The sequence below is a fragment of the Equus caballus genome, chromosome 16 (assembly GCF_041296265.1).
Source record: "Equus caballus isolate H_3958 breed thoroughbred chromosome 16, TB-T2T, whole genome shotgun sequence".
Classification (NCBI taxonomy): Eukaryota; Metazoa; Chordata; class Mammalia; order Perissodactyla; family Equidae; genus Equus; species Equus caballus.
The window spans coordinates 94,007,172-94,024,892 of NC_091699.1; the positions used below are offsets into that span (position 1 = coordinate 94,007,172).

The window sequence follows — 17,721 nt, forward strand, 5'->3', positions numbered from 1 at the left end:
GGGGTAACAGGGATGAGAGGAGGGTGGCTATTTTAGATGGGGCGGTCAGAGAGGGCTCCGTGAGATTTCGACATTTGGCTTCGGTGTAAAGTGAGAGGCTGAGCCACGTAGGTTTCTGGAGGAGGAGTGTTCCAAGGAAAGGGAACGGCAAGTGCCAAAGCTGGAAGATAAAGCATACTGGGTGTTTCTCTAGTGACATTAAGAGGGTTGTTTTTATTTCTCTTTCTGAGAAATGAGTAATTTTTACAAAGTTCTTTTTTGTTGGCCTTTGAGTTTGGTTTTGTAATATAGGTATGAGAGTCAAATTTTTTAAGATACCAATTAAAACACAAAGCTTTACCACGAACTCCAGGCTTAGGAGGAAGTAGAAATTTACCCAGCTTTCCTCTCCTAAGCCCTTTCTCAACTCCTGTCAGCTCTTCACTCTGCACAGCCGTAGATGTGTGGTGTTATTTTTCAGACTGTTGTAAAGTGGTCTTTTCTTACATTCTTTGGCTTACACTTCTCCTGGGAATGGGTATGTAAAAAAAAGCTTTTTCACTTAGGAATTAAGTTATGTGTACAAAGAAAACTTAAAATTTCTTCCTCTTCTTCCTTTTTTAATAGTTAATTATGTCCACAGAGGAAAAAATCAAATGGAAATATTAAAAATAATTACATCTTAATCTCATACGATTATTGAGATAATACGGTAATATTTATATGCAAACAGTTAGCTTTTGTTATTCTAAATGTAATAATGCTTCTGAACCACTTTGATGATGGTGTAAATCTCCAAGTGGGAAAATCAGTCCATAGACAATTCGAGTTGATTCTAATTGTTTCTACCTGCGTTTGCTGCTATTAGGAAGAAAGTTAAGTTGATTGTACATTAAGTATGGGCTTTTGAGAATAATTTCATTATTGTTTTATACAGATGATGTGCTAAAGAAAATTGACATTCCATCTGTCTTTATTGGCGAATCATCAGCTAATTCCCTGAAAGATGAATTCACGTATGAAAAAGGGTAAGTAATGGATATAAAAAATAATCATGGAGCTTAAAATTCTTCTTTATATTAGGGTAGAATTATATACTAGTTATAATCAAGGTCATGTTTTAGAATGAACTCTACTGTGCTAAATTATTTCTTCTTAAGTCATGATTTTAAGACTTTACTGTACTATTTCCTCTGTGTATGATTACATATTGAAAATATATTCATGCTAGAGAGGTTAAGACACCTATGTTGCTAAAAAGATAAAACTTTCATTTTTATAGTTTAATCAAACCATTAGTATTTACAGACAATGTGATTTACATTTCTGTGACACTTTAAGCCATACTTGTATTTTATTAAAAAGAAATTTGTTATTTTATAGACACAGAATCCAGAACAGTGTGTTAAGTGGCGTTTACAACGATAAAAAATTTGTTTTCAAGTTTAAAAATTTTATTTGCAATAAAAACTTCCATATGGAATTTCCCCTAGAAATCTCATTACCAAGGTGACATACAGACTGAAACTAACTTAAGGCACTGCTGTCTCATCTCACACTGAAAACAGCACAGCTGGCATTTGAGAGCTTCTTCCGTGAAACAGCCCCAAGTAATCGTGGGCAGGAACAGGTTTTTGACTAAAAGGAACAATAACAACAATATTAATAATAAAATATTTATTATGTAATATTTATTGAGTATTTAGCAAGTATCAGGCTCTCATGAAAGCAGGACTAATATTTGTTATCCATTTAATTCTCACAACAACCCTCTAGAGGTTATTATCATCTCTTATTGTCTACATTTGCCCAAAGAGGAAACTGGCACAATGAAATTCAATTATTATTATTTAGGGGGGGAAAAAATCCATGAATATTTGAGTTTGAAAATGCATAAAAAGAAGAGGGAAAGATTTTCCGTTTACTGTTTTTGTCATTTTCTCTATTCAGTTTTGATGTTTAAAATATTGTTCACGTATTATATACTTAGAACATCTTTATTAAATTAGGGACATAATTTTGGATGTATTAAAAATAGTTATGCAAGATGCTATTGGTTACCCATGTTTGTGTAGTTAACAGAAGGGAAAATTAATACTTGGTTTTACCTCAATATTGTTCCCTTAGAAAAATTCGAATTAGTATGTATTTTAAAGAGTCCTTTTGTTTTTAATTATAAAATCATACCTTTTTAAGTAGTACATACGTGCTGATAAAATATGGAAAAATTCAGAAATATAAAGCATTTAAGTGAAAGCCCCTTTGATGCTGTTCTCTTAACAACAGCTACCATTTAAAAAAAGCTTTTAATTTTTTTCCGTATTTGAATGTTCACATTATTACTGATAACGTGCTCATATAATAGAACCATACAATACACGGTATTTTGTAACATGCTCTATGTACTTTATATTTAGCCCCATCCATGTTAATACAAGTCCACAAAGTCCCTTATCCCAACTCTTAGAGACAGATGTATAACGGGATTGAAAAATTTTCAGACGTTTAAAAGTTATGTCGCAAATAGCATTTGAGGCAGCATCCCATAATCAAACAAATTCTATATATCTGCAATGAATGTCTGAATATTTATCATGTCATTTTAGCTCAGGTTGACTCTCAAATGAATTGCAAACATTATTTATTTATTTTTTATTGAGTTCATAACAGTTTACATCAATGTGAGATTTCAGTTGTACATTATTTCTTGACTGTCACCACATAAGTGCTCCCCTTTACCCCCGTGCCCACCTCCCACCCGCCTTCCCCTGGTAACCACTGAACTGTTTTCTTTGTCCATGTATTTGTTTATATTCCACATATGAGTGAAATCATCTGGTGTTTGTCGTTCTCAGACTGGCTTATTTCGCTTAGCGTAATTCCCTCCAGGCCATTCCATGTTATTGCAAATGGGATGAATTTGTCTTTTTTTTCTGGCTGAGTAGTATTCCATTGTATATATATACCACATCTTCTTTATCCAATCATGGGTCAGTGGGCACTTGGGTTGCTTCCATGTCTTGGCTATTGTGAATAGTGCTGCAATGAACATAGGGATACATATGTTACTTTGGATTGTTGATTTCAAATTGTTTGGGTAGATACCCAGTAGTAGGATAGCTGGGTCATATGCTAGTTCTATTTTTGTTTTTTTGAGGAATCTCCATACTGTTTTCCATAGTGGCTGCACCCGTTTGCATTCCCACCAGCAGTGTATGAGGGTTCCTTTTTCTCCATAACCTCTCCAACATTTGTTATTTTTAGTGTTAGTGATTATAGCCATTTTAACAGGCATGAGGTGGTATCTTAATGTAGTTTTGATTTGTATTTCCCTGATTATTAGTGATGTTGGACATCTTTTCACGTGTTTATGGGCCGTCTGTATATCTTCTTTGGAAAAATGTCTGTTCATCTCCTCTGCCCACTTTTTGATTGTGTTGTTTGTTTTTTTATTGATCAGTTGTGTGAGTTCTTTATATATTATGGAGATTAATCCCTTGTCAGATATATGATTTGCAAATACTTTCTCCCATTTGGTGGGTTGTCTCTTTGTTTTGATCCTAGTTTCTTTTGCCTTGCAGAAGCTCTTGAGTCTGATCAGTTCCCGCTTGTTTATTTTCTCTTCTTTTGTTTCCCTTGTCTGAGAGGACATGGTAATTTGAAAAGATCCTTTTTAGTTCGATGTCCAAGAGTGTACTACCAATACTATGTTCCAGCAGTTCTATAGTTTCAGGACATATCTTCAAGTCTTTGATCCACTTGGAGTTTATTTTTGTATATGGCGTGAGGTAGTGGTCTACCTTCATTCTTTTGCATGTGGCTGTCTGGTTTTCCCAACACCATTTATTGAAGAGACTATCTTTTCTGCATTGCATGTTCTTGGCACCTTTGTTGAAGATTAGCTGTCTGTAGATGTGCAGTTTTATTTCTGGGCTTTCAGTTCTGTTCCATTGATCTGTGTACCTGTTTTTGTACCAGTACCACGCCGTTTTGATCACTATGGCTTTGTAGTACATTTTGAAGTCAGGGATTGTGATACCTCCAGCTTTGTTCTTTTTTCTCAGGATTGCCTTAGCAATTTGGGGTCTTTGGTTGCCCCATATGAATTTTAGGATTCTTTGCTCTATTTCTGTGAAGAATGTCATTGGGATTCTGATAGGGATTGCATTGAATCTGTAGATTGCTTTGGGTAGTATAGACATTTGAACTATGTTTATTCTTCCAATCCATAAGCAAGGAATCTCTTTCCATCTTTTTAAGTCATTATCAGTTTCTTTCAGTAATGTCTTATAGTTTTCATTGTATAAGTACTTCACCTCTTTGGTTAAATTTATTCCTAGATGCTTTATTCTTTTAGTTTCAATTGCAAATGGAATTGTATTCTTGAGTTCTCTTTCTGTAAGTTCGTTATTGGAGTATAGAAAAGCAAGTGATTGCAAGTGACTTTTGTAAGTTTATTCTGTACCCTGCAACTTTACTGTAGTTAATTATTTCTATTAGTTTTCCGATGGATTTTTTTGGGTTTTCTATATATAAGATCCTGTCGTCTGCAAACAGCAAGAGTTTCACTTCTTCACTCCCTACTTGGATTCCTTTTATTGCTTTCTCTTGCCTAATTGCTCTGGCCCACACCTCCAGTACTATGTTGAATAAGAGTGGTGATACTGGGCATCCTTGTCTTGTTCCTGTTCTCAGGGGGATGGTGCTCACTTTTTACCCATTGGGTATGATGTCAGCTGTGGGTTTGTCATATATGGCCTTTATTATGTTGCAGTAATTTCCTTCTACCCCCATTTTGGTAAGAGTTTGTGTCATAAGTCGCTGTTGGATCTTGTCAAGTACTTTTCTCTGTATCTGTTGAGATGATCATGTGGTTTTTATTCCTCAATTTGTTGAAGTGGTGTATCATATTGATTGATTTGCAGATGTCGAACCATCCCTGTGTCCTTGGTATGAATCCCACTTGATCATGATGCATGGTCCTTTTGATGTATTGCTGAATTCAGGTTGCCAAAATTTGGTTGAGGATTTTTGCATCTATGTTCATCAGTGATATTGGCCTGTAGTTCTCGTTTCTCGTGCTGTCCTTGTCAGGCTTTGGTATCAGAGTGATGTTGGCCTCGTAGAATGTGTTAGGAAGTGTTCCATCCTCCCTAATTTTTTGGAATAGCTTGAGAAGGATAGGTATTAAATTCTCACTGAAGATTTGGTAAAATTCCCCAGGAAAGCTATCTGGTCCTGGGGTGTTCTGTTCTTTGGGATGCTTTTGATTACTGTTTCAATCTCTTTCCTTGTGATTGGTCTGTTCAGATTGTCTGCTTCTTCTTGACTTAGCTTTGGGAGATTGTAAGAGTCTAAGAATTTATCCATTTCCTCTAGGTTATTGATTTTTTTGGCATATAGTTTTTCATAGTATTCTTTTATAATCTGTTGTATTTCTGTGGAGTCTATTGTTATTTCTCCTCTTTCGTTTCTGATTTTATTTGAGCTTTCTCTCTTTTTTTCTCTGTAAGTCTGGCTGGGAGTTTGTCAATTTTATTTATCTTCTCAAAGAACCAGCTCTTTGTTTCATTGATCCTTTCTACTGGCTTTTTTGTTTCAATGGCATTTATTTCTGCTCTGATTGTTACTATTTCTCTCCTGCTGACTTTCGGCTTTGTTTATTCTTCTTTTTCTAATTCAGTTAGGTCTAATTTGAGATTGCTTATTTGGGATGTTTCTTGTTTATTAAGGCGTGCCTGTATTGTGATCAATTTCCCTCTTAATACAGCTTCTGCTCTCATATGAGTTGGTAGGGTATGTTATCATTTTCATTTGTCTCTGAATATTTTTTGATTTCTCCTTTAATTTCTTCAATGATCCATTACTTGTTCAATAGCATGTTGTTTAGTCTCCACATCTTTGTCCCTTTCTCAGCTTTTTTCTTGTAATTAACTTCTAGCTTTATAACATTATGATCGAAAAAGATGCTTGTTATTATTTCAATTTTTTTAAATTTATAGAGGCTTGCCTTGTTTCCCAGCATATGGTCTATGCTTGAGAATGTTCTGTGTGCACTTGAGAAGAATGTGTATTCTTCTGTTTCTGGATGGAGTGTTCTATATATGTCTATTAAGTCCAACTGGTTTAGCTTTTCATTTAATTGCACTGTTTCCTTGGTGTTTTTCTGTCTGGATGATCTATCCATTGATGTGTGTGGGGTGTTGAGGTTCCCTACTATTATTGTGTTATTTTTAATATCTTCTTTTAGGTTTGTTAACAGTTGCTTTATGAACTTTGGTGCTCCTGTGTTGGGTGCATAGATATTTATAAGTGTTATTTCTTCTTGATGGAGTGTCCCTTTGATCATTATATACTGCCTCTCTTTGTCTCTCTTTACCCACCTTATCTGAAGTCTACTTTGTCTGATATAAGTATTGTGACACCTGCTTTCTTTTGTTTGCCATTAGCTTAGAGTATTGTCTTCCACGCCTTCACTCTGAGCCTGTGTTTGTCACTGGAGCTGAGATGTGTTTCCTGGAGGCAGCAAATTGTTGGATCTTGTTCTTTAATCCATCTTGCCACTCCATGTCTTTTTATTGGAGAATTCAATCCATTTACATTTAGTGTGATTATTGATCTATGAGGACTTAATGCTGTCATTATATCACTTGTTTTCCGTTTTTCCTGCATTTCTTTTTTTTTTGTCCTATGTGTTTTGGTCTACCCATTTCATTATGTAGTTTCTTATGATGTGTTTCTTTGTTTTTTCCTTATTTATGTTTTGTGTCTCTGTTCTGCTTTTTTTTTAGTGGCTACCCTGAAGTTTGTATTCAGAATCTTGTGTATAAGATAGTCCATTTTCTGATGGCCTCTTATTTCTTTAGTCTAGACCGATTCAGTCCCTTTCCTCCTCCCCTCCTAAGTTATTATTCTCATATCATATTCCAACTTGTGTTGTGAGTTTGTGGTTAAAGTGACAAGATTGTCTTTGCTTTTGGTGTTTTCCTTCTCTTTAGCCTAATGCTATAGTTGAATATTTGTTATCCTATTCTGATTCTGTCTACCTGTTTATCTCCTTACTCTGTGTTTTGTGACCCCTTTCTCCCTTTTTTTCTTTTTTCAGACATAAGGGCCTTCTTGAGTATTTCTTGGTCAGGGGGAGGGGCAGTTCTTGTGGCTACAAAGTCCCTCAGCTTTTGTTTGTCTGGGAAAGATTTAATTTCTCCCTCACATCTGAAGGATATTTTTGCTGGATAGAGTATCCTTGGCTGAAGATTCTTGTCTTTTAAAGTTTTGAACATGTCATTCCATTCTCTCCTAGCTTATAAGGTTGCTGCAGAGAAATACACTGAAAGCCTGATGGGGGTTCCTTTGTAGGTTATTTTCTTTTGCCTTGCTGCCCTGAGTATTCTTTCTTTGTCATTAATTTTTGCCAGTTTTACTACTATATGCCTTGCAGTAGGTCTTTTTACATTGACAAATCTAGGAGATCTGGAAGCTTCCTCCATGCATATTTCCCTCTCTTTCCTTAGATTTTGAAAGTTCTCTGCTATTATTTTTTTGAACATGCTTTCTGCTCCATTCTCCTTCTCTTTACCTTCTTAAATACCTATAATTCTTATGTTGCATTTCCTCATTGAGTGGGATATTTCTCAGAGACTTTCTTCGTTTCTTTTTAGTCTTAGTTCTCTCTCCTCCTCTGTCTGGAGCATTTCAACATGTCTATCTTCGATTATGCTGATTTGCACCTCTATGATATCCAGTTGAGCGTTCAGGGAATCTGTACTTTGTTTTATCTCTTCCACTGTGTCTTTCATCTCTGATATTTCTGATTGATTCTTTATAATTTCATTCTCTTTTGTGAAGTAGCTCTTGAGCTCGTTGAATTGTTTCTCTGCATTCTCTTTTACCTCATTGAGTTTTTTGATGATAGCTATTTTGAATTCATTGTTGTTTAGCTTGCATATTTCTGTGTCCTCAGAACTGAGTTCTGGGTGCTTGTCATTTTCTCTCTGGTCTGGAGATTTGATGTAGTGTCTGATGTTGGAACATTGGCTCTTTCTCATTCTGATATTATTCGTTTGCAGTTACAGCCTTTTGACTCTGGGTTGGGGTTGAGAGCCCCGTATTCTGAGCCCTGTGCCTTCAGCTGAGAGGGCACATGTCGGGTCGGTGGAGGGGCGCTTTCTCTTGTGTGCAGTCTGGGATTTCTCAATCAGCTCTCACTATCTGGTCTCCTGGGGTCTTGGATGGATGAGGTCACCCCATGGGAAAGCTTTCACTCGGTTAGAGGGCTTCCCTCTAGGCTGCAAGGGTCCTAGGGAGTCCTAGGTGATCCTGTGGACATGCAACCCTCCCTGACTCCTTCCCTCATGGATCCTCCCCAGCAGCGACTGCAGTCTTTTTTTTTTTTTTTTTTTTTTTGAGGAAGAATAGCCCTCAGCTAACTGCTGCCAATTCTCCTCTTTTCACTGAGGAAGACTGGCTCTGAGCTAACATCCATGCCCATCTTCCTCTACTTTATATGTGGGATGTCTACCACAGCATGGCATGCCAAGTGGTGCCATGCCCACACCAGGATCCAAACCGGTGAACCCCAGGCTGCCAAAGTAGAACATGTACTCTTAACCGCTGCACCACTGGGCCAGCCTGCAGTCTTTAGGGGAGGGAGCAAAGTTCTCTCTTACCTCGTTCCAACTCCTCTAAGCGGGGCTCCTGCCTCTCCGCCCTCCGTCATGTGGCTGCATGTCTCTCCAAGGTTTTTGTGTTGTTAGGATGTCTTCTGTTGGATTATGGTTGCCCCTTTTTGTTGTATGTTGGAGGGGAGAGAGTCCCGGGTAAGTTCACTCTGTCATGATGCTGACATCACTCCCCCAAACATTATTTTTTAAAGCTTCTTAGGTTTCAGAATTGTGCATCAAGGATTGTAGACCTGGACATGCAGATCCACCTCATCCATCTGTCCAACAGTCGGTTGGCTGGCTGGCAAGGTTGGTCAGTCCATCTGTCTGCCTACCCACCTGTTAATTTATTCTACTTTTTATTATGAAAACTTTCAAACATATTTAAAAGTGGAGAGATGAGTATAATGAATGAGCATTCAGTTTCAAAATTATAAACTCTTGGCCAATTTTGTTCTGACCGTCCACCTTCAACCCTCTCCCGCTTCCCTCCCACCCCTGGCATGATTATTTTGAAGTAAGTCCCAAATATTCCATCATTTCAACTGTAAGTATCTCAGAATATATCACTAGGAGATGAGGTTATATATAAAAAATAGAACCACATTATCATTATTATTACCTTAAAGTAAACATTAATTCAATATCAACACATATTTCAGTCTTCAGTTTTTCCCTACTGTCTGAAATCTTTTTATTTTCTTTTATGATATTTGTTTGAATCAGGATCCGAAAATGTCTATACATTGTAATGATTCTTATGTCTTAAGTTTCCTTTAATTGAGATGACTTTCGAAAGTGAAAAGGGTCACTTTTAATAATTAAATTGGGACAATAGGCATAAACCACAACTCAACCATGCAAATCAGGGCATGTGTGATCACCCTATTTTTAATCTTTAAGTTTACCATGCCTCTTTTTTCCCTAGTCATTTGTTTATTGAAGAAGTAGTGTCATTTTGTCCTGTAAAATTTACTGAGGTCTGGACTTTTCTGATTGCATCCTTGGAGTATTGCGTAGAATGCTCTTTTGTTACTTCATGTAGATCTTGAGGTTTGTCCCAGTTCATGTGTGATTGAGGGGTGGAAGGGTAGGTAAGGCAAGAATACATTATATACGGTTTTATGTATTTCCTTCAGGAGACACAGTATTTGGTTCTCTCTTTGAGATGCGAACAGTCACTGATGATCATTGCTCAGATCCAATAGTTCTCTAGGAGTTGCAAGTAACCTAATTTTTAAATTCCTTCTTCGTTTGTTAGTTAAAATACTTCTATAAAGAGAACTTGCACCTTATCGATTATTTGATTACCTCGATGTACAGTCTGTTTAGGAAAGATAGGATAAACACTTGATTCCTTCCCGCTACTACTATTTTTCAAATTATTTGGTTCACTAGCCTCTTCCAAAGTTAATTTAATATATATATTTAAACTATCATAATGAACTTGTGGTGTAAACCTATTTTGTATGCTTCATTCATTCCATTGCAGTTATCTTTACTGATGTTCACACTGTCCCATTTCAAACTTCTTCACGTTTACTCCTGGTTTCTTTCAACATGAATCTAGAAGCTTTTGATTGCTTCTTGTTTTCTGCATGACACGATATTCCAGCCCCATCTCTTCTTTTCCACCTCCTGACCTGCAACCAGCATTTCTTCAGGGAGCTATGGTTCCTTTTAATTGGATATGATAGAGACAAGGGGTGATCATTGCTCCTGGATTTGTCATTTTTTCTATGGCTTTTCAGTGGCTAGAGCTAGGAAGTATATATGTTTTTAAAGATACAATAAATCATGAGTGCATACTGTTACTTTCAATTTAAATTCAGGACTTTAGGATTTTTGCTTTACTTCATTGATCTTACATCTGTATTTTATTTTTTCATGCTCAAAGACTCCAACATAATTATTTATTTTGTTTTTTAATTATGCAGTACACACAACAGATTCAAAAGAAAATTCCAACACTACTACCAATATTTTTAAAAAACAGTTCTCTCTCTGCTTAAAGTATATCATAATAAGGATGTAAAGTCAAATTATCATGTTTTAAAGACTTCCCATTGTGACTTTTATAATTATATATAAACTTAAAGTCAAAATCAACAAAACAATGTGTATTCAGAGGAGGCCAGCTTCTATCTAAGTATCATGTACCTTGTCCATCTTGTTCCCATCCTCACCTCACAAGTAACAATTTTTAAAAGTTTTTAATTTATTCTTTAATTATTTTTTTAAATTATAAACAAATAACCTATCTCTCCTCCCCATCTTCCACCTTCAGTACATGAATACTATTCTCCATCTTGTTTTTTTTCATATAACAGCGTATCCTGGAGATCACACCATATGAGTAGATATAGATATTCTTTATTCCTTTTTAACAGCTGCATATAACTCCATTTTGTCCATGGGCCACAATTTAATCTGCTAGTCTCCTGTTGATGGACACTGGAATTGTTTGCAATCTTTTGCTGTAATAAATAGTGCTGCAATGACTAACCTTATATAGAAGTTTTTTTTTTTTTATTGAGTTATTGATAGGTTACAATCTTGTGAAATTTCAATTGTACATTAATGTTTGTCAGTCATGTTGTAGGTGCACCACTTCACCCTTTGTGCCCACCCCCCACCCCACCTTTCCCCTGGTATCCACTAAACTGTTCTTGGTCCATAGTTTTAAATTCCTCATATGAGTGGAGTCATACACAGATTATCTTTCTCTTGCTGGCTTATTTCACTTAGCATAATTCTCTCAAGGTCCATCCATGTTATTGCAAATGGAATGATTTTGTTCTGTTTTGCAGCTGAGTAGTATTCCATTGTAAATATGTACCACATCTTCTTTATCCATTCGTCTGTTGATGGGCACTTAGGTTGCTTCCACGTCTTGGCTATTGTAAACAGTGCTGCAATAAACATTGGGGTGCACAGGACTTTTGGGATTGCTGACTTCAGGCTCTTTGGATAAATACCCAGTAGTGGGATGGCTGGGTCGTATGGTAGTTCTATTTTTAGTTTTTTGAGGAATCTCCATACTGTTTTCCATAGTGGCTGCACCAGTTTGCATTCCCACCAGCAGTGTATGAGGGTTCCTTTTTCTCCGCAACCTCTCCAACATTTGTTGCTATTAGTTTTAGATATTTTTGTCATTCTAACGGGTGTAAGGTGATATCTTAGTGTAGTTTTGATTTGCATTTCCCTAATGATCAGCGATGATGAGCATCTTTTCATGTGCCTATTGGCCATCAGTATATCTTCTTTGGAGAAATGTCTGTTCATGTCTCCAGCCCATTTTTTGATTGGGTTGTTTGATGTTTTGTGATTGAGTTGTGAGAGTTCTTTATATATTAAGGATATTAAGCCTTTGTCAGATATATGACTTGCAAATATTTTTTCCCAGTTAGTGGGTTGTTTTTTGTTTCAATCCTGTTTTCATTTGCCTTGAAAAAAAAGAAGCTCTTTAATCTGATGAAGTCCCATTTGTTTATTCTTTCTATTGTTTCCCTTCTCTGAGAAGGCATGGTGTCCGAAAAGATCCTTTTAATACTGATGTCAAAGAGTGTACTGCCTTATGTAGAAGTATTTTCATGTTTTTGCTAGTATACCTTCAGAATAGATTCCTAGATCTGGGATTGCAAGGTCAGAGGTTAAATGTATATTTTTGCTAGATACTGCCAAATTCCCAACCATAAGGGTTATGCCAGTAGTAGATGAGAGTGTCTCTTTTCGCACAGCTTCACCAACAAAGTATGTTGTCAGATTTTTAGATTTTTACTAATCAGGTAGGTAAGAACCAGCATCTTGTTGTAGTTTTAATATGTATTTATCTTATTAGAAGCACATTTGAGCATCTTTTCTTATGCTTAAGAGCTATTTGCATGTCATTTTCTATGAACTGTTTATCTTTAGCCCATTTTTCCCACTAAGATTGTTGGTAATTTTCTTTTATATTTTTAGGAGCTCTTTATTTTTTAGGTATGTTAATCATTTGTTTGAGGTATATTACAAATATTTTTTCATACTTTGTCATTGTAATTTCACTTATGGTGCTGGTTTTTAATGTAATCAAATGTATTAATCTTTTCCTTTGGGCTGCTGGTCTTGATTCTTAGGAAAGTTTCCCCTGCTTCAAGGTTTCAGAGGAATTTACCCACCTGTATACTTGTATGGCTTCATTTTTAACATTAAATCTCTGGCTCATTTGTAATTTATCCTATATATGGCTTGAGGAATGTATCCAACTGTATCTTTTTCCAGATAAACATCCAGTTATCCCAACATTACTCCTTAAAATGCTCATCCCTTCACTCCATTTGAGATACTGCCATATTTCCGTATATAATTTAAAACTTTCCATTCTTCATCTTCTGTGTGCCCATACCACACTGTTTTTCATTGCAGGGTTTTGTAATAAGCAGGGCTAGCCCTCCCCACAGCCTCTCCTCTTTTGCAGACTTTTCATAGCTATTCTTGCTTGTTTGTTCTTTCAAACAAATTTTTTTACAGCTTTATTGAGATATATTTCACATAGTATAAGTTTACCAATTTAAAGTATACAGGTCATGATTTTGGGTATATTTACAGAGTTGTGCAGCCATCATCACATTCTCATTTTAGAATTTTCCAACACCTCAAGTAGAAACCATGTGTCTATTTGCAGTCATTCTCTATTCCCCGCTTCCTCTCCAACCATAGCAGCCCCATGCAACTACTAACCTACTTTCTGTCTCTGTGCGTTTGTCTCTTCTGGTCATTGCATATAAAAAGAATCATATGATATGGGGGTCTTTTGTGATTGGCTTTCTTCACTTAACATAATCTTTTCAAGGTTCAGCCATGTTGGCACTTTATTCTCTTTTTGTTTCTTTTTTTTTTTTGTGATGAAGATTAACCCTGAGCTAACATCCACCATCAATCCTCCTCTTTTTCCTGATGAAGACTGACCCTGAGCTAACATCCATGCCCATCTTCCCCTATTTTATACGTGGGACGCTTGCCACAGCATGGCTTGACAAGTGGTGTGTAGGTCCGCACCTGGGATCTGAACTGGTGAACCCCAGGCCGCCGAAGTGGAAGGTGTGAACTTAACCACTGCAGCCAGGCTGGCCCCTATTCTTTTTTATTGCTGAATAATATTCCACTGTATGGACATACCATGCAATGTTTATCCATTCATCAGTTGATGGACATTTAGCTTGTTTCCATATTTTGGCTATTATGAACAAGGCTGCTGTAAACATTCATGTGCAAGTTTTGTGTGTACATATGTTTTCATTTCTGTTGGATATATACCTAGAATGGAAGTGCTGGTTATATGGTAACTCTCTGTTTAACTTTTTGAGGAACTGCCAGACTCTTTCCTAGAGTGCCTGCAGTCTTTTATATTCCTGCCAGCGGCGTATGAGGGTTCCACTTTCTCCTTCCGAAGGATTTTAATAATCAACTTGTCTTCTACCTCCAGAAAAGCCTGGTGATATTTTTATTGGAATTACATTATATTTATAAATTAAATAAGGGAGAATTGAGATTTTTTTAGGATGTTAAGTCTCCTTATCCAAGAACATGCTATATCCTTCCATTTGTTCAATTCTGCTTTTATAGACTCCGGAGGTATCTTTTTAGTCCAAAACCTGTGTGAGAAAAACATTTCTTCTTAAATTTATGCCTAGATATTTTATTCTTTGCTATTATAAGTGGGTCTACTCTTTCATTATATCTACTGAGGTTTTCTTGTATATCGACTTTATAACCTGTAATTTGACTAAATTCTCTTACCACTGGTGGTATTTTTTCCATTGCCAATAGGAATAGCTTAATCTTTTTCTTGTTAATTCTTCTGCTTCTAATTGTTTTCTCTTATCTATCTGCATTGGTCAGTACCTTCAACACCATGTTAAAGAAGAATGGAGATGGTAGGCATCTTTGTCTTCTTTACTTTAGTGAGAAAGTTTCTTGTTTCCTCTTAAAGTAAGATTCTGGCTTTTTATCATATTAAGAAAATACCCATCAACTTCTGTTTTATTGTACTTCATTCTTTTTAACTACTGTTCATTCCTTAACTAATGTTAAAAGTAGTCCATTGTTTAGATATTCCTTTACTTACTTAACTAGTAAAGCCACTGGTTATAAGCATGGGCCCTGAAGTCAGACTTGTGTGGATTCTAATCCTGGCTTCCATCACTTCTTAGCTTTGTGACCTTCAACAGAAAACTTATCATCTCTGGGCCTTAGCCTCTTATCTTTAAAAATGATGTTATTAATAGTACAGCATTACTATGAGGATTAAAAACATTAATCAAATTCTTACAGGAGTACCTGGTACATAGTAAATGGTTCACAAATGTTAACTTTTAATCCCTTCTCCCAATTTTTGTCCACTTCAGAGAGTTCTATGACGGTATCCTTGATCATATATCATGTGCAGTTATACAAACATTTCTTTATCAAAAGCACTTGAAAGTCGAATTGTTGGAGTACAGCAGTTTTAGATTTCAGTAAACAATTGTCATTTAGTAAACAAATGCCCTCCAAAAAATGTGAACCAATTATGTTTCCATCAATATTTTAGGAAAGCCCACGTTTTCCTCTACTCATGCCAATAATGTATATTATCAGTTTTTTAAATTACCCACCACTCTAATAAGAAGAAAACTCAGGGGCTGGTCCCGTGGCTGAGTGGTTAAGTTCGTGTGCTCTGCTTCGACAGCCCATAGTTTTGCAGGTTTGGCTCCTGGGTGTGGACATGGCACTGCTCATCAGGCCATGCTGAGGCGGCGTCCCACATAGCACAACCACAGGCACTCACAACTAGAGTGTACAGCTATGTACCGGGGGGCTTTGGGGAGAAGAAGGAAAAAAAAAGGAAGAAGATTGGCAACAAATGTTAGCTCAGGTGCCAATCTTAAAGAAAAAAGAAGAAAACTCATTAGTCAAGTTAGCGTTTCTTTATTCATAGAGAACATTCTAGTATACTGTTTGGTGTCCTTTGTCTATTTTGGTCTTTTAAAAAATTGAACTCTAAAAGCATTTTGTCATTTTTTTAGTAGGAAGGATAACATGTTGGATGACATACAACTTTTGACAACTGTGGGCAGGGGAAAGGATTGGTTCTGATCACAGTGCTAGCAAGGTGCACTGCAGAGACAGCTGGGGTATGGCCTTTAGAGGATCATTTAATCTTTGTGGACCTGTTTTCTCATTTGGAAAAGAGGAGTTGAATACAGAATCCTTAAAGTTCCTTTCAACTCTAAAATCTCCATCACTCATATTTAGGGACTCTCTGTTTTTCATATCTCATCCCCAGCCCTGGGTACAGTGACTGCGTCAAGTCACTATTCAGTAAATGCAGGTGAAGTTAAACTGCTATTGTGCTACCTCAGCATTCTTCAACAAGACAGAGCAGTGTACTGGCAGCGAAAGAGGATGTGCCACAAATGGGGACACAGGACTGAGCAATGCGTCTGTGTAGTAGGGGATGTAGGATGTTTGATGAAGGAGCTGTGAGCTTTATCTGAAAATGGCAAGTTCAAGCAAGTATTCATCTGAAATAGGAAGGTGTCCAACAGTTGGGCTGATCACAGGTCATTGCCTGGAAAGTTGGTTTATAGAAAAGAAAGCTTTAGTGTTTGGCTATATATCCACTGGGGCTCAGTTCTTTGATCCAAGATGGTGGGGATGAGATATCAAAAGACAAGAAGGCAAGATCTCATGTGTCAACAGAGGGATTAGGAAATTAGATAGATTGTTGTTATAAAGTTTAGACCTAGACACCTGGTTTGAAATCAGCCTGGGAACTCATGCAAAGGAGAGTTAGACACTGTTTCCTGGATTGCTTAGGGCTCTGCTTCAGTGATCAAGTCTTAGCTGCAGAGCTCTTGGAATGCACTATGTTTAGGGGTGGACATGGAGCGAATGTGGTAAGATACTTACTAAAGCTGTTTAAATGTCTTTCTTCAAATACAGAGTGATCTGGGATTAGGACCAGGGATGAGTCTGCAGGCTCAGCTGTAGAGCCTGGACAGAGGAAATAGAAATAAAGCTAGGGGACTGACACTCTGTTGTAGTTCTCCACCCTGTATCATCACTGTCCCCACCTCTACCATTAGCGGTTTGGTTAAGAAAAAGCAGTATCTTGAATGTGCACTGAGCTTTTGATGTAAGATGCTTAAAACCCTCTATCAATTGTAGACCCTTCAAAAATCCTCATGATGTATCTTGACAGTAAACTAAAGTGGTTTGAGATATTGTAGGCAAGCATTAATAGAACATATAGAACATTAGATTGAGAACCCAGGCCTATGAATCCTAGTAGTGCTTACTAGGAAATTCCGGAACTGATTCCTTTTCTGTGGTTATGTGCACACAGGAAGTTTCCAGTGAAGTCTCTTAATTTCTGGTTCACTGGATCTTCCTGCTTTGTTCTTTTAGCTTTACTTCCTCTCACCTGGCAATTCTTTTCATTTCTGAGCAACCCTGGGATTGCCTCAAAGGACAGTCTTTATTTGTTTATCTCATCCATACCAAATGAACCTTTGGAAGTCATTAACACAAAAGGAGAAGAAAAGTACAGAATTTCAGAGATGTAGACTTTGCTGTTACTGAAATATTTAGATGCCACAATGGGTTGAATGTAGGACACGCAGTAGACCCTACTGCGCAGTAGATTATTGTAGGAATCTTAGCAGGTTTTAGAAAATGTTTAAATTATGGGGGGTGGATTCCTGGTATTATCTGTTTTGTATATTTTTGTTTCTGGTGAAGCTTGATAGAGCTCCTTGGATTTGAATATAATAAATAATAGCATCAAGTCTTAAAAATCGTTTTGGTATAGAAATAATTTGCTTTCATGTTATTTTTCTTAAGAACTACGGTATCCTGAGCATCTGTATATGGGGGAAGGAGTCAACCTGTTTTTATTTCCCTTTATATTGTGAATTTTTGTTTTGCATTTAACCTCTTGTGTTATGAGGTACCTAGCTTGGGTACCTACAAAAATCACTGAACAGTGGGTAACAAAGTCGTGTTGCTGGCACCATACTAGTCAAGCAGACAGGAGTACAATGGAGAAGTCAGT

At 36.8% G+C, this 17,721-nt stretch overlaps 1 protein-coding gene across 7 annotated transcripts in view; it reads left to right on the forward strand.

Moving 5' to 3' along the window:
- RNF13 (ring finger protein 13) overlaps positions 1 to 17,721 on the forward strand; it is a 158,433-nt gene that overhangs the window by 92,883 nt on the left and 47,829 nt on the right. For all 7 annotated transcript variants that reach the window (XM_023621096.2, XM_023621098.2, XM_070238305.1 and 4 more), the window contains one exon: positions 917 to 1,007. In XM_023621096.2, the coding sequence (XP_023476864.1) occupies positions 917 to 1,007 (91 nt within the window). The remainder of the gene's footprint in view (positions 1 to 916; positions 1,008 to 17,721) is intronic.